Source organism: Chionomys nivalis, chromosome 12, assembly GCF_950005125.1.
Source record: "Chionomys nivalis chromosome 12, mChiNiv1.1, whole genome shotgun sequence".
Taxonomy (NCBI): Eukaryota; Metazoa; Chordata; class Mammalia; order Rodentia; family Cricetidae; genus Chionomys; species Chionomys nivalis.
Genome location: NC_080097.1, coordinates 15,251,938 through 15,274,845, shown reverse-complemented (window position 1 = coordinate 15,274,845; position 22,908 = coordinate 15,251,938). Strand labels below are relative to the sequence as shown.

General features: G+C 34.0%; 1 protein-coding gene across 16 annotated transcripts in view; it reads right to left on the bottom strand.

Annotated features, from left to right (window-relative positions):
* Positions 1 to 255: 255 nt before the first annotated feature.
* Rbm26 (RNA binding motif protein 26) overlaps positions 256 to 22,908 on the bottom strand; it is a 73,731-nt gene continuing 51,078 nt past the window's right edge. For 9 of the 16 annotated variants that reach the window (XM_057786706.1, XM_057786719.1, XM_057786713.1 and 6 more), the window contains 6 exons: positions 21,041 to 21,241; positions 18,014 to 18,100; positions 11,083 to 11,196; positions 8,290 to 9,460; positions 7,631 to 7,689; positions 256 to 4,008 (listed from right to left, as the gene is read on the bottom strand). In XM_057786706.1, the coding sequence (XP_057642689.1) occupies positions 9,371 to 9,460; positions 11,083 to 11,196; positions 18,014 to 18,100; positions 21,041 to 21,241 (492 nt within the window). In that variant the 3' untranslated portion in view covers positions 256 to 4,008; positions 7,631 to 7,689; positions 8,290 to 9,370. The remainder of the gene's footprint in view (positions 4,009 to 7,630; positions 7,690 to 8,289; positions 9,461 to 11,082; positions 11,197 to 18,013; positions 18,101 to 21,040; positions 21,242 to 22,908) is intronic. The other 7 variants (XM_057786707.1, XM_057786708.1, XM_057786710.1 and 4 more) reach the window with 7 other exon arrangements.

Sequence of the window (22,908 nt, the reverse complement as noted above, 5' to 3'; positions counted from 1 at the left end):
TCAAGTTTCCTTAAAATACACAACTATATGTAATTAAAAAAACTAAAAAAGAAAAAAATCATTCTTCTGAAGAAATACTTTTGGGTAAAGAAGAAACTGACAACATAATCTAAATACCAACAGGTGGCTGTATATTTGTGTGAATGTGTACGTGTGTGAGTGTTTACTTGTAAGTAGATACAAATTTTAATAATTTCACCAAGCACCATTTTTATTAAAAAATTTTACTGTTTAAAAACTAAACACACACACACACATAAATCAAGATTTACATCCTTTAAAGATGTATTTTTAATCCCCAGACTGTCACAAGTAGACTGACTACCATCAAGCTTTTTATGCCTGTGAGATGTATCCCTACAATGACACACAAAAGAATATGTACTATTTGTAATAACATTAACTATGAAAGAAACATGCTGAACGTGAGAAAAGAAAGCCAAGTCAGACCAGGTGAGGAAAGGGGTCTACCTCACCATCAGGTTACAAGGGGGACTTGTGAAAACATTTTTATGAGTCTATGGATCATCATTGCAAGCATTTTATACATAATTTCACTTTCAGACTCCATAGCAGCAACTCTCAGTCATGATGCAGTAATTTCGTACTCATCATTCAACATAAGAAGACCTTTTTGGCAACCAAATGGAAGAGAAAATTCAGCAGTAGAGAAGCAGAAACTAAGGACAAATGGTAATTAAGGGTTGTGCATGTATGGGAAGAGGCACCGGGGCTAATAACACACTTGAATCATGGCTGACTTAACTTCAAGTGAGAACAGAAGGTAGACAGCGAAAGAAGAAATGTGGCTACTTCTTCACTAACAGTTTCACAAGTCTCAACTGTGTATGCATGGTGGATAAATATCTTATTTATATAAATATAACTGTTACAAGATGTAGGATAATTTTAAAACATTAACAAGTGTTTTTATTAAGACTATTTTATTTTTAAAATTTTCAAAATATAAAAATAATAAACATGGATATTTAATAAACAAAACAACATAATTCAACTATAAATAATAGAAGTGTTGACAACCCACATAAACACAATCACTATAAACATTCTGTGCATACAAGAGTAATTTTCAAGTTCAAGTTTTACCTTTTCAGTTCAAGTTTTATCATCACTTTTAAAAATAGACAAGGAAGCTGCTACAGCTTAACCAATTACTTTCGCTCCACTCAAAGAGCAGGGAATTTCCCCCATGCCAACACGCATTCATGAAATGGGATAATTATGGGCACAGGTACTAACCACTGGAACAACCCAGTCTTCAGACAAGAAAAGACTCCTTTGGTGTTTTCATATTCAACAACAGTCCATAGAAACTGAGTTAAAACAAACCACTTATTAAAGGCAGTCTTGTGCCAGACAGCATGTTCAGAAGAAGTATGGTCAGAGTTGGGATTCTGAGAATCAGAAGTAAACATGTCGGAGTGCTCTGCTGATACTTCACTGTGTTTCAGGAACAATCACTAAGGTGCTAGAATAAAGTCTTGGGGGCAAAACGGAAAATGCACATCAAGGGAAAACTTTTACAATGTAGTAACTCATCACAATTTTGTAAGTATCTGTAGGAAACACGCTGCCTTCCGCTGAGCAAAGGACAGACGAGAGTTTAAAGCAGAGTATAATGACATAATTATTTTATGACTAGAAAAGTTTTCCATTTCAAATGAGGGGAAAACCATGCTCAAATATATCACCTTAAAATTCTAATCAAATTAATAGCCTTCGTCTTATCAAAATAAACTATTTTCTTTTGGGAGAAGCTGGGCAAAAGTAAGGGTACAGTCATTCTGCATCATTTTCTTAAATTATTAGGTGTTCTCTAATGGGGCTGGGCTCTCACCTGACTTAACACATACCATTTTATAGTTCTGCAGCTAGTGGGATTATTATAAGCGATATTAGAGTAAAGCCTAGCAAAGACTAGACAACAGATTCAATGACACGGAAAGGTTTTATAGCACCAATGACTGTTTCCTAAGACACTTGAGGGGACTGTATCACTTTAAAGTATTATCTTGTAAACAAGACCAAAAATATTCAATTGATCTGTATTTTGAGCATAAATATTTATAAATTCTATTAAAAAAACAAATATAGCATGACTAGAGCGACAATAGTGTAAAATCTAAGTATATTAAAAAATATAAAGATATATAAAAGGCTTCCATAATGCAGTCATGCAGAGGTAAACTGCTCCATTCAACTACACAAAAAAAACGATTCTATACAGTTATGTACACATCACTCCATGACGAGTTTATTAAAAAAAAATGTTAAAAGCGAATCTCTAGTAACCAATGTTTAAGGATTTAAGTATAACTGACCAACTGACTCACACAACAATTTTCAAAAAAAAAAAGAAAAGAAAAAGAAAAAGAAAAAGAAAAAGAAAAAAAATCACTGATCTTAAGGAGATGTCAATTTGACTTTTCATTCCCAAGGGCACATTCCACTTTGTTTTGCTTTTTGATTCAATAGCAAAAAGAAAAAGTAATAGCGAAATAAATATAAAGGTGACAGTATGTAGCACTCACCAATGAAACCATCAAGAGTTACTGGCAGGTATAGTCGTTCGGACCATGTTCTTTGGCTCTAACTTAAGCAGCCACAACACTACCACTATAAAGACTTCTTTGAAAATAAAAAAAAATGTTAATTATTCTGGTATGAATTCCTCATGGCTATCTAATAATTTGTGAAAATGAGTAACAAAAAAAAAGTGTGTGTGGGGAGGGGTAACGAAACAAAATGCCTTGTAGGCTATTATGTAATAATTACCTAAAATACATGCTTTACCTTTAACCATGCATGTATAATCAATGTGGATCAAGACAGACAATTTATAACATGACTAATGAGTTTGTTACATTTTATTATTCATGAAGACAATCACAATACATACTCAAGAGGGAAAAAGTGTTTGTAGGATATCAGCTTTGTATAATAAAGTATGATTGAATAGAACTTAAAAAAAATCAGAATCAATATAATTTGGTTTTTCTGAAGAGTAGCTATGATACTAGATTTCTCAAATACCTCTAAGGATCTTATAATAAATACTCAAATCAATTAATAAAAAAAAACTGGTGTACTATAAAAAGGGTTTTGTTAATATTTAGGATGAGAACTTTCTAAGTTTAAGCTATAGTGCTTATTATTAGTACATACACTTTTAAAGCAGCTGAAAACTAGCCATTAAAAATAAACACAACACTATTTCCCCTTGCTTGTAAGATTGTCTTTGATGTCTTGATTATAAGTGATGAAAATTGTATAAATTAGACAAATTTAGTAGATATATAATTTTAAAACACATAGGTCATTATTTATTACTTGAAAAGAAATAAAATTATTTTTCTTGTTTTTGAAGAGAACAACAACAAAAGTTCACTGAAGTAAGTGGTCCTAGCAATCACATCAATTTATACACTCACAATAACAGACACAAATTAATTACAATGTGTAAAAAGTACTTTATAGTTGTCTCAAAATTAATTTAGTGGCAATCCTAATTCAATAAATACATCTCAAAAATAAGAAAAATTAAAGCCAAACTTATGTTTAACTTTTTAATTCATTTTCTTCATTCTAAACTGTTCAGTTAATGCTTTCATGGCTTTATATTTACCAGACACAATTCTCAGTTTGGCTGAGATGTATTATATTTCATAAGGAAACCAAAAGGCCTTGTTCCTTCCTAAGGTCTTTTACAAATTAAACTGCTATAAAATAAGGAAAGAAAAAATTTATGAATAATGTCAGAAATATCACATATTTGATACACCTCTGGACCGAGATGTGCTCGTACAGAACTGTAAAGGTAAAATGGTCATCACAGTACATGTAAACATAAACATCTCTTCAGATTGGAAAGGGCAAACCCAAATGACATGATGATGATATTAACAGTCATCTCCAACAGGACGGGACAGGACAGGGCTTGCTCATGTCGTCACAAAGCTAAATTCAGGCAGTGATGTTCTCTCTCTGCTGGAAAAAGAGAACACTTATTAAAAAATAAAGAAATAAATAACAGAAAAACTCCAAAATTGAATTGCAGTATGAACTAACTCTAACTTACTAAGACATTTTTAAAAGTCTACTTGAGAAGGATCAAAAGTTACAAATTGTATCCAAGATTACCTTTGACTTAAGTGATTTTTAACAAAACCTCAATATCATGCTTTCTAAAAATATTAGGTGTCAATATCACAGCACTACAAACAGCTGTCATTGAAACTGGGGGGACTAGAACATCTACTAAGGTCAGGTGGTATGTTTACACAGAGCTGTGAGCAGGCAAAGAGATTTTTTAAAAATCACGTACAAGCCTCAAGTCACTGTAAATAAAACAAAAACAAAAACAAATTTCTTACAGTCTCCCAAGGATTTTCAAAATAATCATAAGGATACCTTATTTCCTTAAACTCCATACAATTATCATTTCTTTCTTTAATTATCCTACATGACACAAAATTATAAACCAAGCACCAAGTGCAATAACAAAAATTTAAAAAGGAACACATAATGAGACAGTGCCTGGGATGAGTGGATGAAATAAAGAAATAGAGGGGAGGTTTAGATCAAATATAAAAAGATATATAATACATGAGATCAAATATAAAAAGTTGATACAAAAAAGTTTTAAAATGTTCTCACTTAAGTAATGAACACAGAGCACTAATAAACTGTATCAAGTTAGATGCTTTTTACTAAGCATATCTGCTTTCATTAGAAATTACCGATAATGGCAATCATGGCCAGTATTTTTTTCCTTTCGTAGAACTGGGTAACTATTTACAAGATTACAATTCTGTGTGATAAGAGACAAAAAAATAATAACACCACTCTTTTTTATAGCAACACATGCACACCGTGGAGCAGCCTGTTTTAGTTCAGAGAACTGACAAAAGTGAGCTCCTTTTATCTAATATAAGAGAAGGGTGTATTCTTTTTGGTTTATAAATATTTTATACTTGTGGCTTAAAATCTGTTATTAAGTGTCCAATTTTAGTTCATAGAATTTTAGAAGAAAAAAAAGTCCTAAGGAAAAACCCAGAGTGAGTAATACAAAACTTCTTTTAGGATAACCTTGTTTTGAAGGCTTATTGAGATTTTAAGGGGGATAGGGCTACAGATATTTATACAAATGCTAGAACTAAAACTAGTTTTCTGTAATTAGCCTATATTCATTGTAGGAGGGGAGAAAACATATTTTGATAAGATCTGCACAGTACTCTGAGACAGTAAATGATATTTCAACAAATCCAATAAGCAAACGTTTGATTTCTTTTTGAGCCATTACACCCAATGGTCAGTGTTGCAAGTAAAATTTGAATACAGCCCCTCTTCCCTCTCCCCAGAAAACAGTCCTGGTTACAAGATACCTTCTTCAATGAGACTTAGCCATACTTGCTATACGTAATCAGCTAAAACAGTGGTGTCTTTTCTTCATAGTAAACTACTGGTTTGTTACATTTGATCATATAACAATAGAACAGAACCTATGGAATAGTCTTCCATTTCTTGCAACATGTTTTCATTAAGTGTCGGGGCATCCGTTACTTGTTAAAAAATAAACTTACAATTTTCCAATAACATATAAAACATTGTTTAGAGATTAAAAATATGCAAAGTGACAACCATCCCTTGAAGTAATCCTAATCAATCTTTTAACCAGAAATACATAATTTCCCTATAGTTGCCTACCTTGTCTCTAATCTTTTCCCCACTCCCAATTCTACCTGCACAGCCAGATAACCAGATGCGTACAACAAAGCAGCAAACTTATCAGGAGAGCTGTAGAATTAAAAAGGTTTCTCCTTTTAGGTGACATATTGTAGAAGGAAAAATGGAGATGGAAAAGAAGATATAAATCTGCATTTGTTGAAAACTGGTATAATAGGCAAATAGTTTTATTTTTAAACCAAGTAAAGTTATAAGTGGGAATGAGTAGAACTTGTAAATACAGAAGTTTACTTGTACTTTATAAGCTAAATGGCAAACTTTGGAAACATACATATAAAACTTTAGCAAGAGGTATTATGTAAATTATTAGAATCAAAGCTAAGTGGTTTCCACTGATGAGAAAAGAACGTCAGGTAGGAATAACTGGCTTACAGATAGACGTATTTTGAAATTAAACACTAATGTATCATCAGGGACAGTGGAGAGATAAAAGAGACGTTAGAGATAATTTAGTCCAACCCCTTTCATTTTATATATAAGGAACAAACTCTGGGAAAGGCAAGAGACCTGGCCACAGAGTTACCTACAACAGTTGAGACCAAAAGATGAATCTTTTGATCCCTGTTCAGTTCTCTAAACTAGGTCATCTATGGACCAAGAGAAATTTAGTGAGATGGTCTAGATTGGTGGCTTTCAACACTTCTAACCACACATTCTAATAAAAAACCCAAAGATAAATTAACCCCTAGAAATGACTACAGTCTTTAATATTACACCATCTAGATGCCTTAACTGGGGACATGTCAGAATTGGTTCTGTGTCTACCTCAACCACTACTTGTAACCCCTGTGACGAGACACATAGCTCTATCATTTTATAAAATGGCCCCAGTGACTGAGGAGGCTATCCAGAGATATTTTAGAAAATTGATAAGAATTAACAAGGGAGGTAATTGTCAACCTCATTACTATAAATTTAAATATGCATCCATTCATTATTTCATCCAACAAACATCTAAGTGCTCACATGAGCCAGGCTTTACTATAAGCACTAGAGATAAAAAGATGAATAAGACATGGTCCCCTTCCTAGAGGAGCTTGCAATCAATCTAGTGGGGGAAGACAAACATATAAACCAGATAAATTATGTTACAACATTAAATATTATAACAGAGATATGAACAAAGTGCTTTTTAAAAGGGTAAACATATGAACTGTCTAATGACCAAAGAGTCTACTAATTCTGTGCAGTATTCTGAGGTAAAGACTATCATGGTTACTATAAACACAATTTCATGGTTGATCAGTAAGAAGGGAAAAGACAGCAGCGGAGTTCTATAGTTTTTTTCTTGTTTTGCAAAGTTGGTAATGAAATCACAAAGCTTATATCTAGTTCTTCCACTTGCTCACTAGGACTTTAGGTAAGCCACTCCATTTCTAGCAGCTTGTTTTCTTATTAGTAAAATGAGAACTACCATCGACTTAAAAGAGGTGTCTTAGGTTTTAAATAAAAAATATAAATGTGGACAGAGAGTACTAGGATTTATAAACATATTCATGAATTAAAAACCTAGTAGCAATGCATCAGTAAATATTATTTATAATAAAAGCCAGACTAATTCTTATAAAAGAACAACTGTAAATCTAATGAATACTGGGAATATGTAACCCTCATGCTAGGAAATGATAACGAGCCATAGTTGGTCTTCTGATTCATCCAAAGCACCATGCCTTAAAATTAAGTTATTAGGCAATTTCAGGCTAGGGAAGTTGATGAGCTATTCCTGAGCTTAAAAGAAAACTGGAATTTCAGTGACATTTCTAGGGAAATTTACAATAAAATTTCAAACTATAATCAAATCATAAAGCCAAAAATAGAATGGAGATTTAACTGGCCTTGGAAAGATTTACTTTCTTTATAATACCTGTTTGGTGTAAAGAGAAGAAACGTGAGCCTCTGCCAATTTGGCATCTTTCACGACTACTAAAAAGAAAAGAAAACAAACTTACCTAATGAATGAGAATAGCACATAGTAAACACACAAGAGACTACATAAAAATATACCACAGTCTAAGCAAACGTTAGAGTCATTATTGTAGCAAATGGAATCTGAGTTTGAAATTTTATATATAAATGTGTACTAACTGCAAGTCAAACATTCCTATAAAATAGTACTGTCATAAAAACATACAACTATAAGCCCAGTGGGGAAAAAGACAAAACACCATCTGAGTTGTACTACTGCAAAAGACTGCTACTGGTGGGATTAGGTTTTGATTGTGTTGGCCCCAAAGTGGAAGAAAGTAGTTTAGTTTTGTTAAGAGGTGTTTAAAAAAAAAAATCATAATCTTGAGAAGCAAAAAATACTTGAAATAAATATAAAGACTTTAAAAAAATACAGTAATCTCCTACCCTCATTCTACAAAGAATATATTTCCTGAAAATGGTTTATCTAACTTTCAATAATTATATTTACGTGCCAGAGAATTCCACTTAAAAAAATCACAATATTGTTGCAAATGTGAAAGATTTTTATATAAGTATAGTAAATGCACACTTAAAATATCAGACTGGAACACTTACCAAACAGTGTTTTCCTAAAGTGGTATCTATAGTACATTCTTTATTCATACATCTTCAAATGGTCAAGTTCTCTTTCATACATCCAAAATGTAATATGAAGTTGTCTTAGTCACCAAATGTTAGCGCTACTTGAAGTCTGGTTCCAAACTAATCAGCCTGCTTTTAAATTTTAAGACATCTGTTGAAAATGTATATGATCAAACCAAACTGAAGTGGTATCAATTTTAGACATTGGATTGTACATCATTATAAAGGTACCAGTACCCATTATTACTGAATGATTATAGCTCTTTTTGATAGTCAGGGGAAGGTAGATCATCATCTGGAATGGTCTGTTTCATTTTCTCTTTTTTTTTTTTCTTTTTTCTTTCTTTTTTTTTTTTTTACTTTTTCTTTTTTTTAAAATCAAGGAACGTTGTCATGGATTTTTTTCATTGCTTTTTTTTTCTTTTCTTTTTTCTTTTAAAAGACCATTCCACTTTATTTTTAGCATCCAGATGCATAAGGACTCATATGTTAAGCAGTCATACACCATTATCATTAACACCCATGTGATAAAATACATACACAAATCCAACAAACAGCTAATACATAGTAAAGCCTAAGCATACTACTATGTAATATTATGAATACATAACTTGGAGACTTTAGTTAGAGTACTATGTCATCTATTCATTTTTGAAAACATTCATTAAGGTTTTAAATGCAAACTCATTCCTTATTTGGAGTAAAACAAAATCCTCTATGTTATGACAAGAACTGGGTCATAATTATTCAAATCTATTCATTAATTTACAAATAACCCAAAGAATTCTGTAATGTTCAATAGAATTATGTAATAAAAACATTGCATATGTTCTATTGTGATGTCTTTAGCAATTGTTTACTGAAATAAAATGCAAACATCAATCTTTTAAAATACAAGATCAGAAGGTAGTTTTCTTCTCTTTTATCTATTTGTGAAATCCATCTTCATCATATTTTACCAAAAATTGTTTTTACAAACATGTAAAAGTACATTAGATAATACTAATGAAACACAGGTAGAGTCCTAGCATATGCAGATCAGTGATCAGTCAAATCATCTTCTCCAAGAACGAGATTCATTGTCCTCTTCTTCTTCATCATCATCTTGAAGTAATGAGTCATCCACCAAAGACTCTTCCTGAAACTTTAGGTTAAAATGTATTTAGGAATTTACCCAAAATAAAAAAAGAAAGAAAAAAAAAGAAAGAAAAAAAGAAAAGAAAAAAAGGAAAAAAAAGAAAGAAAAAAAAGTAACACTTTTAAATACTTTCTCGCTCAAGAGTTGAATACAAACGGTTATTTCTATAGCTAAAACATGTCCTTAATCACTCAGTCTCTCTACAGTATGTTTTACTGCCTACATGAAGCAAGCAATAAAGATCAAATTAAAATTTTGTACATGCCACTTCTACTCTGACAAATCATGCCATCTGCTGTACTTTAAAATACTGCTCAATCCTTCTTTAAAAAAGGAATACATCAATTTTCACTGACTTACGCTAACTCTCAACACTCAAACAACCAATGACTTATAAAAATTCTACCACAACTTCAATTTGTTTTTTTGCTATCTGTAAAATATTTTTAAGGAAAACCAAACACCTCTTTCTTTTCCCCATTCCCTCCATAAAAACTTCTCACACTGCTTTCCCAAACTTCAAAATACCTAATACCAGGAGCTCTCCTGCTTTTCTCCCCATTCAATTCAAACTCAGGGAAGGACAAAGGTATAATCTAAAATATAAAATGACAAATCATGTACATGAGTTTCAAATACACATTTATTCTTGCATTTGACTATGGATATGCATAACAGACTTGAAATGCTCTTCAAACAAAGTGAAGCACCATTATGGAACTCTAACAAATATAAAACAGAATCTTTTACTTTCTTACCTTTATTTTTTAACTTCTTCAAAATTTTCCTATAGCTTTTCTCATGATTAAGCAAAAACACAATTGCTTATTTTAAATTCTTTTGTCTTAAAGGCTTTTATCATTCACTGTCTTACCTGCCAAACCTTTATTCCACTGAATAGCTGGTGTTACCTGAGAAAAATGCAATCTCCCATTCTTATCCTGAAGCTCAAATTCTGCTGCAAATGCCTTTCTCAACTACATTCCCAGTGCCAGCACATAGTTACGGAATACTACTATATTCAGTACTCGGCTCCATTAGCAATAAGCCTTTAAGAGTATTCTGGACAGACACAATTAGTCTTTCCTGAGAGCTCCCCCAGCATGTTGTCCAAGTCTGCATTCGGCACATCAATATGCCTGCTACTGCAATTAGTTCCTTCTGTCTCTGTCACCACCCTCTTTTCCAGATTATAAGCTCCTTGATGATAGGGACCGTGTCTTATTCATTTTTGAGCCTATTACAAAATCTACCACATAGCAGGTAGTCATTCTAATGTACTAAAGCAATATGAATTTAAAAAGGCTAAAATGTTGATACAGTAATTGAGTAAATTAAATACCCTAAAACATAACATATTATAAGATTTCCTGTGAACAAAAATCTAATGAAGAATTATTATCTTCTAGAGGAATTAAAAACTGATATATCACATAATCTTTTTAGGTTAGCCATCAACAATTCTTCTCATTAATCCATAAAATATAAAGTTGTCTGAATTTATCTGATCTCTCCTGGTTGGACTATGGCTTAGGAATAAAAGTATGTTAAAATCACAGCCATAAAAATACCTTTTATAAAAGAATTATGAATAATGATGGGAAAACAAGTGAAAAAAAATAACATACTTCCTCTTCATCAGGTTCAACTTCTTCCGTTTCCACAGCTGAAATATTGGTTATTGGTTTATTCCACGCCAGTTTTAAATCCTGCCCTTTGAAACGAGCTCCATGAATTGCAGCCTAAAACAAGTAAGAATATGGGAATGAAGAATATTCTCATAAGCAAGTACTATTTCACTCTTGGTCAAATTTTAGTAAAAATTAGTATGTTTGCCAACTTACAGCCCAATGACAACAACTATTACTTAGACAACAATCCCATTATCCATCAAGATTTCAGCTCTAGCTTCTAATGTCTATTTTAAGATCAACATACTAAATGAATTCTGCTTCATTAACTGTCAATTTACATCTGATACATTTAGTAACTATTAAGTAGAAACCTTTAACAAATTAATGATCAAAACCACTAAAAAACGATGCATAACTAACACAAAGTATAAACACCTTGAGAAAAGGGAAAGGTCACAGCTCTGAACTTATCTACAAAAAAGCAGTGTTTCCTATGAAAACATTTCGAAAATGATGGTGATGACAGCTGAAAAAAAATGTTCAGGTCTAAGGTTAGTGCTATAGTCAGTAGCGGGTATGGAAACACCATTTTTAAAATAACAAGAATGAACAAAAATCAATGCTAAAAACATTTTAAAGTAACTCATGGTCACAAAAGATTTATAGTACAGACTCAAAGTACAGAATAATATGAAGCATAGAAACAATTATATATAGAATAACACCTGAAAATCTGTTGTATGTAATATTAATGGCCCATCGTACAAATTTTAAATACATACATACATATGGATGCTTTAGTTCAGAAAAAACTGAAAACTGAAGCTGAAATCATTTCATAAGTATATCAGATATCTTTTAGGAATAATAAACAGCACATGTAAAATACCTATAAAAATTTTTTTTCTATTTAGCCAAAAACATAAATATAAAAAGTACAAACTATGATCAGCAACCTATACAGTAAATTTTAGGTAAGCAGTTGATTTTGTTTCTAGGGGAAAAGGTCTTTGCTGTGTATCTCTACCTAGACTTGAACTCACACTCCTCCTGCTTCAGTTTCCTACTAAGGAACAATACAGTTGCATAATACTACACCTTGCAACAACAGGTTACTGACAAATTTTTATAACAAATGAATTTTGTCCATTTCTATATTCAACACATATTTTAAATTTGTAAGGTAAACTTTTTTTTCCCCAAGACAGGGTTTTTCTATGTAATAGCCCTGGCTGTACTGGAACTTGACCAGGCTGGCCTCAAACTTACAGAGAATCGCCTGACACTGCTTCCCAAGTGCTGGAATTAAAGGTATGCACTACCGCTGCCTGGCATAGGGTGAACTTTTAACTTTATATCATTTTGGATGGAGGGCCAAGTAGTCTCCAAAACACCACTATTACCATTGCTCTTGGATACTGGAGGTTTTTAAAAACTAGGTGTTTTCAATTTTCAATGAATTTTGTTCCTTAGAAACTTTTAACAATCCAGGCTATATAAACCTGTGAAACAACTTTGAATTTTTGTTCCCTGAAGATGAAAATTTAATTCAAGAAACCTAAGCTTTTCTTATAAGAAACATTAAGTTCCATGATTATTTTCATTGTAGTAAAATCTATTTATAATAAGCCTTTCAGAAATTAGAATGTAATTCAGGTAATTTAAAACATAATTATTTCTGTAACTCACCCATTTTATCTGTCTGTCTGTCTGTCTATTTACCTAGCTATCTAACTTTTCAAGACAGGGTTTCTATTTGTTTACTTATTTTTTCTGTTTTGTTGGTTTCCAAGGCAGGGCTTCTCTGCATAACCCTGTCTGTCCTAAAACTTGCTTTGTGGACCAGGCTGGTGTTACACTCAGATCTGCCTTCCTCTGCGTCCCAAGTACTGAGATTAAAGGAGTACACCACTACACCCAGGTTCATTTTATATTTTTTAAAATTCAAATTTAAGTAATATAGTATAAAAAATTATTATTCATAATTATCATTATTATAAGGCTAAGAGATAGCCACCACTATATAATTTGGGACAGAGGGCAGTGCTAGTTGAAGTCGGAAGAGGACACAGGATCCCTAGGAGCTGGAGTTATAGGTGTGAGCTGTCAGATACTATCCAAAAAAGGAATTCACAAAATAGGTGAAAGTGTGTAAGGTTTAGAGACATAAAAAGATAGTTTTGGGTTGGTAATACAAGTTAAGATAGAAAGTGAATTAGTACAACACTTGAACATACCAAGGCAGGGCAGATAATGGAGTATTTTCTCTGAATTTGTCAAATGCAAACGGACTAGACATTGTTAATGTAATTATTATCTGCATATATTTGTATGTAGTTACTGTATATAGTTTTACTATATTAGCTAAAACCATTGCTTTTTATTTAGACAAAAAGGGAGAAATGTGTAACATTATTAGTGTTCTTACATTTAAAGCTTGCTTGGAGTCAGAGGGTGGAGCTAGCCACTGGTTTTAGCCATAAAGAGGAAACAGGAAGCGATAAGGCAGGGGCAGAGAGAAGACCCTTTGGGAGGAACCCCAGGCAGAGGTAAGAAGTCACAGGTGAATACTCTGCTGCTTCTCTGATCTTTCAGGTTTGTACCCTGGTATCTGACTCCTGGTTTTTATTGATAAAGATTAATTAGATCAACACTTCACCTGCTGCTAGAAACTGAACTCGGGTCCTCTACAAACAGCAATAGTCATGTTTAACCACCAAGTCACCTTTCCAGCTCATCATTAACTTTTTTTTTTTTTTTTTTTTTAATTTATTTTTCAAGAGAGGGTTTCTCCGTAGCTTTGGAGCCTGTCCTGGAACTAGCTCTTGTAGACCAGGCTCTCATCATTAACAACAAGCCTGCTTGGATTTTTCTAATAGAAAAGAATTTTATCATAATTATGGAAATGTAATTTTGCAAGATAATTTATTATATTTTAAGTAGTTATTCTTTGATTTTAACAGAAAGTTTTAAATTTTTATGTAATAGAATTTATCAGTCTTTTCCTTTGTAAATATGTCATAACTTAAAAAGCACTCACTAAATTAAGGTAATTTAAAAATAATTTTTATGTATGTTTGTCTGAATGCCTGAGCGTATATATATACATGTGTACACAGAACAGCAGGTAACACAGGATGTCTTCCTTAGTTACTCTCCACCTTACTTTTTTGAGACAAAATCTCCCATTAAACATAAAGCTCATCAATCTGGCTAGAATAGTTGGCTTGCTAGGAAGCTCCAGATTTGTAGCTCTATCTACCTCCCCAGTGCTGAGATCACAGACTAACACGCTCCGTGGCTAGCTTTTTGGAGTGCTGGAGATGACCTAGATCCTCATGTTTCACACAAGTGCTGTATTACATCATCTCCACAGGTCATTTTGTGTGTGTGTGTGTGTGTGTGTGTGTGTGTGTGTGTGTGTGTGTAAAAAACTGTATGCTATGCATGTGCAGGTGCTCCAGAGGCCAGAAGAGAGTGTCAGAATCCCGGAAGCTGGAGTTACATGTGATTATACATTCAGTTCCATGGTACTTTGAATCAACCGTGGGTCATCAGAATAGCAGAAGGTACTTTGAACTGCTGGACACATCTCTCCAGTCCTGTTTTGGGTTTTTTTTGAGGCAGGATCCTCTGGGTTTTAAGTCAGGCTGTTCTCAGATTTCCCACAGACTTTAGTTAACAAATATTTTTGTTGTTTTTTTAGTTTGAACTTGAACTATAAAAAGTAATAAAATGTCTTGTTTTTTGTCCATCCCCTCCCCAAGTCATTGTCCAAATACATTTACTAAATGTTTTATTTGGTACTTTCAAACAGCTCTTTTGTGAGCCTTTAAAATCCATAAATATAAATAATACATGGACATCTATTTCTGAATTCTACTTTTTCTTATTTTCTATATCTATTCTAATTCATAACTTATGATAAATTAAATACCGTTCTTTGTTCATTTATATTTGGCACTAATTGATGTTATTCCTACCTGTGGCCAAATACAGTATCACATGATCTTTAACAGGTGTTAGTTAATGATATACTATGAGCTTTAGTATTGTTTTCATATAGTATACCAAGAACAGCAAGAGTTCTGCAAGCATCTCACAGAAATTTAAGAAGGAACTTCATAGATATTTCTAAAATGTTAACAAGCGTCACACAAGTACTTTTTTTTTTTTTTTTTTTTTTTTTGGTTTTTCGAGACAGGGTTTCTCTGTGGTTTTGGAGCCTGTCCTGGAACTAGCTCTTGTAGACCAGGCTGGTCTCGAACTCACAGAGATCCGCTTGCCTCTGCCTCCCAAGTGCTGGGATTAAAGGCGTGCGCCACCACCGCCCGGCCACACAAGTACTTTTACGTGTACTTTCTGTAAGACACTTAAGGAAAGTAGTGTGGTGATGTTTTGTTTGTGCTCAAACAAGTTTGCCTGAAGATCATAGTGTGGAGCTAAGTGACTACTAGTCAGCCATAGAGGACAAGCAGTGGTGGCACACACCTTTAATCCCAGCACTCGGGAGACAGGTGGACCCTCTGAATTCAAGGCCACCCTAAGCCTCACTCGAATTAATCTGCCTAAAAGAGAAAACATAGCCAGGCGGTGGTGGTTCACACGTTTAATCCCAGGACTTGGGAGTCATACGCCTTTAACTCCAACACTAGGGAGGTGAAGACAGACATGGAATATGGCTTGACGGAGAGAAAAGCACAACACGGTGGAGGGAGACAGGAGCTCAAGCATTTGGTCTGAGGACTTGGAAAGAGAGGATGCCCTATTCAGTCTGAGGATTTTGTGTAGGTAATAACTAGTGCTGGCTGCTTTCTCTCATCTTTCAGCTTTCACCCCCTAATATCTGACTCTGGGTTTTTATTATTAAGACCAATTAGAATTTGCACTACAGTGCAGTAATGTTAATGGAAATAGGACTATATATAAAAATGCACAAAACAATAGAAAATAGTCCCATGTCAGTGTAAACACAGTTAAAAATCCACTATATTTTCAAAATCCTCCAAATTATCAAGATTCATCCAGAAAGGTTGTTTCATTTGGTTTGCTTTTTGTTATTATTGTTGCTTTGAGACAGTTCTGTTATACAGTCCTGGCTGGTTTCAAATTAACTATGATGACCCTGAATAATGAGATTAGGAACACATGTTATCAAGCCCAGCCTTTAAAGGGAAAAAAAAATCTTAAATTTTTTTTATAGTAAAAAAAAAAAAGTATTATTTCAAAGTACTAAAAAAGATGGAAATTTGTGAAGAAGCAAGTATCATTAATATGTGGAGGGAAATTCTTCATGTAAAACTAAGACCTCTCAGAGAAAATATAATAAAGTTCTACCTAACATACATATACTATTGTTTTTAAATAATCACAATTTTTTAAAAAATGTTTTTTTTTTTTCGATTTTTTTTTAAAACAGGGTTTCTCTCTGTAGCCCTGGCTGCCCCAGAACTTGCTTTACAGGCCAAGGTGGGTAATTAAAGGGTTAAGTACTTCCCACATAAGCATGAGAAGAATTCAGATCTCTACTATCCAAGTAAATGCCAGGAAGGCATGACAGTTCAGCAGTAATACTAGAATTCAGGGGATCCTTACATCAAGGTGAGCTCATCAAGAGACACAACCTCAATATAAAATGAAAGTAATTAAGAAAGAGACACTAAACATCAATCTCTGGTCTCTACAAGCACATGGATACACATGCAGGCACACCCACAAACATGCAATTACACAATGTACACATGCACACACACACATAAACCGAAGATATTTCTGGGTTGTCTTTTGAAAGACAATTCAAGCACAAGGCAGGGGCATGGGGATGTGTACCTTTAATCTCAGTACTAAGGACACAGAGATAGGCACATCTCTGTGAGTTCAAGGCCAGCCTGGTCTACATAGTGCACTCTATGATAACCAGAGCTACACTGCCATAAAGATCCCGTTTCAAAATGCAAAACAAAAAAGACAATTCAAAGTATATCGATTAAGATAACTATATAACAAGGACTCTAAAAGCTAGAGTGACATATCTTCTCTTGGACAAATAACAGCAGCCTATTCAGGCATATACTAAACAAGAGATGCTTCTGTAGAACTCAACCTGCAGGGACCCGGAACTCATAGGTGAAGGATAAATAAAAAGGGCAGGCAGAATCACACTTTCTCTACATCTACCCTAGATAACTCTTACCACTATTCTACTAATGCAGACTTTGTCCAGATAAAACAGTAAACAGTGGGAAGAGAGTGGCAGCCCTAATTTCTGTAAAAAGAGCTTATGACATCTTCGAGTTAAAGCAATTTTAAATTCTACTTGGTGTCTAAGTTATACACGCTATATGATGTAGTAGCGTTTCATTTGCATTTTAATAAAAAAGTTTGCCTGAAGATCAGAGAGTAAAACAGCCTCATAGGTCAGCCTTACCCACCAGGCAGTGGTAACACACACCTTTAATCCCAGTAGCCACACTAGTTGCCACAGAAACCAGGAGGTGCATGCCTTTAATCTCAGGGGTGCACACCTTTAATTCCAGCCCTAGAGAAGATTATAAGATGGGAGGAGAGAGCTCTCAGACTGAGTCTCATTCTGAGATTCCTGGAGGCAGGATCGTCATTTTAGACTGAGGTAGAGCCACTAGTTGGCTGTTTTAGTTTTCTGACCTTCAGGTTAAACCCCAATATAGGACTCTGAGTTTTTATTATTCATGCTTCAATATTATATTCTATTAGTATTATATTTAATATATTAAAATGTTACATACAGATTTCCTAAGAAAATAAAGACATTTCTTTCATAAACACAAACTTGCACTTCAAATATTCTACCTTCTGTCAAAGTACAATTAATCAGTAAACTTGAAATTTATATTAAAACTTAAGAATAATCATTTAAGTCGGAAGTTTTAATTATTTTAACACTTACAGCTTCTGCTTCTGCTCTTGTCTTGAATGTAATTATCGCATGAAGTGATGAGTCGTCAATCTGACAATCCTCAATTTCCCCATATTGCTGTAAATTAACAAATTATATTTCCTCAAAATAAATGTTTTAAAATATCTAAAACCCCAACTGCATTAGAAAAGTAATAAGCATAACCCAAAATATATAACTCATACAGCTTAAGAGACAAATAGTTATTTCATCTAATCCTATCTTCCAATCTCAGTTCTAATTCTATACTTCCCAGAATTAGTGACATTATGCTCTATTTGAGAAATAATGGATAAAATAATAATGGTCAAAGCCTGAGGTTGCTTACCAACCTTCCTTATTACGCCAACCTCAGGACAAGGTAAATTTGTTCTTAAACAGCATACTGAATCATCAAACTAGGGAATTCTAGTATCATTTTCAGTAAAAGGGAGGAAAGATTCAGAGAATTCAAGCAATTTTTCCAAGCAGTCAAGCAAATTATCAAGATGAAGATCCAGGTCTTCTGATTATAAATTCAACATTAACTGAGCATGGGTTCCCTTACTATGTATCCTATTATGGCATACACAATTTACAATACTTAAATACTAACCCAATTATACTATGCCTGATTGGAGTTTGCTGTATTTTCCCAAATTAAGGAAGATTTTTCTAAACAGCAATTTTACTACATGAAGATTAGCTCTTTGTATATTACTAATATTTTCCTTTTGTTCCAAAATAAAACTACAGCCATAAATTCATTAAATACAAATTTTTGTGAACTAATTTATACTTGAACAAGTTATTTAATCTCTTCAGGTTTCATGTCCTCACCTTAAAAAAAAAGGGCAAAATAGCAGCCAATCTTAGTGTCAACTTGACTACGTGGAATTAACTAAAACCCAAAGATGGGGCACACCTGTGAGATTTGTTTTGCTTTGTTTTTAATTAAATTATTTGAAATGGGAAGACCCATTTATAATATGGATCTTTGAGGTGGGAAAATACACCTTTAATCCAGGTAGTTTGATGTAGAAAGATCCATCTTCAATTTGGACCACACCTTCGGCTGGCAGCCTACATAAAGGACATGGAAGAAGGAAGCTGGCTGGCTCTCTCTGCCTACTGATAGCACTCTCAACAGCAAGTCCATTCCTTCTCTGGCAAGAATGGTCTACTTTGGGGGGATTTCGGTGTATTACTGAAGCTGAGACAGTCAGTCTTGTGAACTGGACAACTACTGGATTCCTGGAACTTCCATTGGTACAGACCATCACTCTTGGACAAGCTGGACCATAGTCTTTAAGTCATTCTAATAAATCCCACCTCACTCTTTATGAGACTCATTCGTTTAAGTTCTGCTCCTCTAGAGAATCCTGACTAAATCAAGTGGTCATTCAAGTAATTCTTAATATCCCCAATAAATTTCAACTGTTTTTATTACCACTGTTACTGGTTTAACAAGATAAATTTTAAAAAGCATTTGTTAAACGTAATTTTTCTGTCAATGGTCCTTAATCTCTATACCCTGTCTCTTATGCTCAAAGATAAAAAAGCTAAACTTTGAAATGTGTACTCTTGTTTAACACTAGTATTCTTCGTGAGCAAATAACCACTTCTAACTAAAAATCTCCAAGTTTATGGAACAATTTCTACTCTTAAGTTTCTGAATATTTATTTCTCAAACATCTTAGTCTCAGCAAAACACAATTATAACACACGATTATTTTAGCATATTGATTGCTAGTCCCCTAATTAGCTCAATAACTATATACAAGACAGGTAGATTATCTGGATCTCCTTTCCTTTGTAGAGTGGGACACAGAGGAGGGAAGAGCTGAGTTGCATTGCCAAGCACATTTCTAGTTCTCAGTCTTTATGCTTCTGAATCCAACAAGCACAGGACTCTCCAGACTCCTCAGCCTTAAATATTAATCACTTTAGTTACTTCATAAACATCAATTATTTCTTTCAAAACTTCCTTATATTTGGATAAATATTAACTAAAAGCTTGAAATATGAATGCCAAAAACCGAAATATAAATTTCTAAATGAAATGATGAAGACAGCTAATACCTATTCTTCTAATTCTCAGTTTCAATTTTATTAATTGCTAAACTTTCCTCCACTGATCTTTTCACTACACGTCAGGGTCAAACTAGTCATTGGGGTCTTTAAGTGTTTACTAAAATGAAGTTTGGTTCAACTGACTTGCGTCAAAGCAATGTATCTTAAAAGCTCTGTGAGTAAAGAACTGATGGTTCTTCCTCTCTCTGATGTAATTACCAGAATACCTAGGTTAATACTGACGTTTAGTAACTTATGTTCTGGATAACACTAAACACTGAAATAACTAAAATGAAAGGGTAAGGTAGGTATAGTCTCCATTCTGCACATTAGCCTATGAATCCCAGGAAGTCTAAACAAACAATGGATGATTAGGGACTAGAATCTCCTTCTCTTAGCCACTCTACCATTAGATAAACTCTCTTAAATTTTACCCTTGATCCAAGTAAGACAACTTTTAGATTATACATCAAAAGTGTATCTTCCTTCAATTTTACTAGGCTCTACGAAAACCTTATAATTTATTTTCGTATTTAAAAATCGATATGGTCTCGATAACATGCCAATTTTTCTTTAAGTTATCAACATAAACCTACTCATAAGGTCCCTCTCTGAAACAATGACGCTTAAATAATTAGCCTTATAGTATTTAAAGGCCTATCTAATTTTGAGAATTATAAAATTTTAGCTGGTTCTTGGTAAACCACACCTTTAATCCCAGCACTTGAGAGGTAGAGACAGGAGAATCTCTGAATCTGAGGCCAGACTGGTCTACAAGCGAGTTTCAGGACAGCTAGGGCTACAAAGTGAAACCCTGTCTTGAAAAAAAAATTATTTCTCTGTTTTATAACTAAGAAAAACTAACAAAAAAGACTGCTATACATTTTCCTAACCTTTTCTTTAGTTACATCTACTAACCCAACAAACAATTATTTGGATTATTTTTGCTAGATGTTAAGAAAGTACCGCAAAATGAGGAAGAAGATCTTCTCTGTCACTCTCTGTAAATGCGGAAATCTCCAAGGCTCTGGGCCGGTGATCCACCACCGCATGTCCAGGAACACCTCGTCCTCGACCTCTACCCCTGCCCCGGCTGTGAGCTGCACCGCGACCTCTTGGATGAATTCCTCTACCTCGGCCAGATGAAAGAATTCCTCTTTTAGCAGCCTAGAAAAGAAAAAGTGCATAGGTTACACATGTAGTAAGTAGGCACTTAGACCTCTAATTTGAAAAGCCTAAATCTGTGTTTCTGAGCTTTCAGATTTTAAAATATTTCCACTGATTTTCTTTACTTGTTGAACATAACAAGTAAATTCAATACTATACCTGTGTTAACTCAAGCCATGTGTTACAATTTCAAAAATGATTCATATCTTTATACAATCTGAGAAAGTATTTAGATAACTACAAAACATGAAAAATATAAAATTACTGAATGTGCTTTTTCTAAAAGTATTTAAAATATAAAAATTTTAAAAATATTTAAAATTTTATTACATTATTTTCTGTCTCTTTCCACCAAATAGGTCCCCAGAGAACTAATTTGAGTCATCAAACCTGTCAGCTAGCCAACTTCACACACCGAGCCAGCCATCTTGCCACCTCACCCTTCTTCTTCCCTCCCAAACTAAATTCATACTCAAAGCCATCAAGGACACAGGACAAGAAGACTGGTAACTCTGGATCTCTTAGTTCCTTCAAAAGTCTAGTTAATACAGACTGAAGCATGATCTACATAAATAATAAACACATTTTACATTGAATATACTCCAACCCTTCAAGCTTTATATAATTTTCAAATGAATGCTATTTCATTTTTGTTGACTAAACTGGTCTAGTAAGTTTTCTCAAAAGCAGTATTTTGCTCTTACCATAGAATACAGAATATCAATATTCTACCACATCATTTCTTTCACATGGAGCACCATTCCTTGATTACACCAATATTTCATCAACACCTATGTTAGCAGCCATTAACCCTAAGTGCAATTTCAGGCTGCGCAGTTGCCACAGTCATTAAAATGCTTACCATGTCATGTAAGCACCCTACACAACAAGGGCATCAGTAGTGGTTTGAAAGAAAATTGCTCTCATAGGTTCAAAGGAGCAGCACTATTAGGAGGTAGCGTCTTGTTGGAGCAGGGGTAGATTGTTAGAGGAAATGTATCATTGGGGGTGGGCTTTGAGGTCTAAAATGCTCAAGCCAGGTCCAGTGTGTTATTGTGTCTTCCTGCTGTGGGCTGCTCCTGATGCAGAACTCTCAGCTACCCCTTCCAGCACCATGTCTGCCTGTATGTCCCTATGCTTCCTTCCACAATAACAATGAACTAAATCCCTGAACTGTGAGCCAGCCCCATTTAAATCCTTTCCCTTGCAAGGGTTGCAGTGGTCATGGTATCTCTTCACAAAAATAGAAACCCTGATTAAGACAACACCATAGTGTACATCTGTAATCTCATCATCAGAGAGACACAGACAGGCAGACCCCTGGGCCCTCTTGGCCAGTCAAATCGTTGAGCAATGAATGAACAGTGAAGACACTCAACATTAACTTTTGGCATCTAGCCTCCACACATGCATTAGCACCTGTGCACACATGCAACATAAATACAAATACACATAAACCACATAGACAAGCTCAATTTCTAGACAGGTAAATTACTGACATAGGTTCTTATACAAAACTTAGGTTCAACTTCAAACACCCACATGGTGCTTGACAGTTCCAAGAGATCCTCTCTGACTTCCATGGTCATTATCCATACATGTGGTACATATACATACATATATGCAAGCAAACACTCATTCAAAAGAATAAAATAAAACTTGGGAGC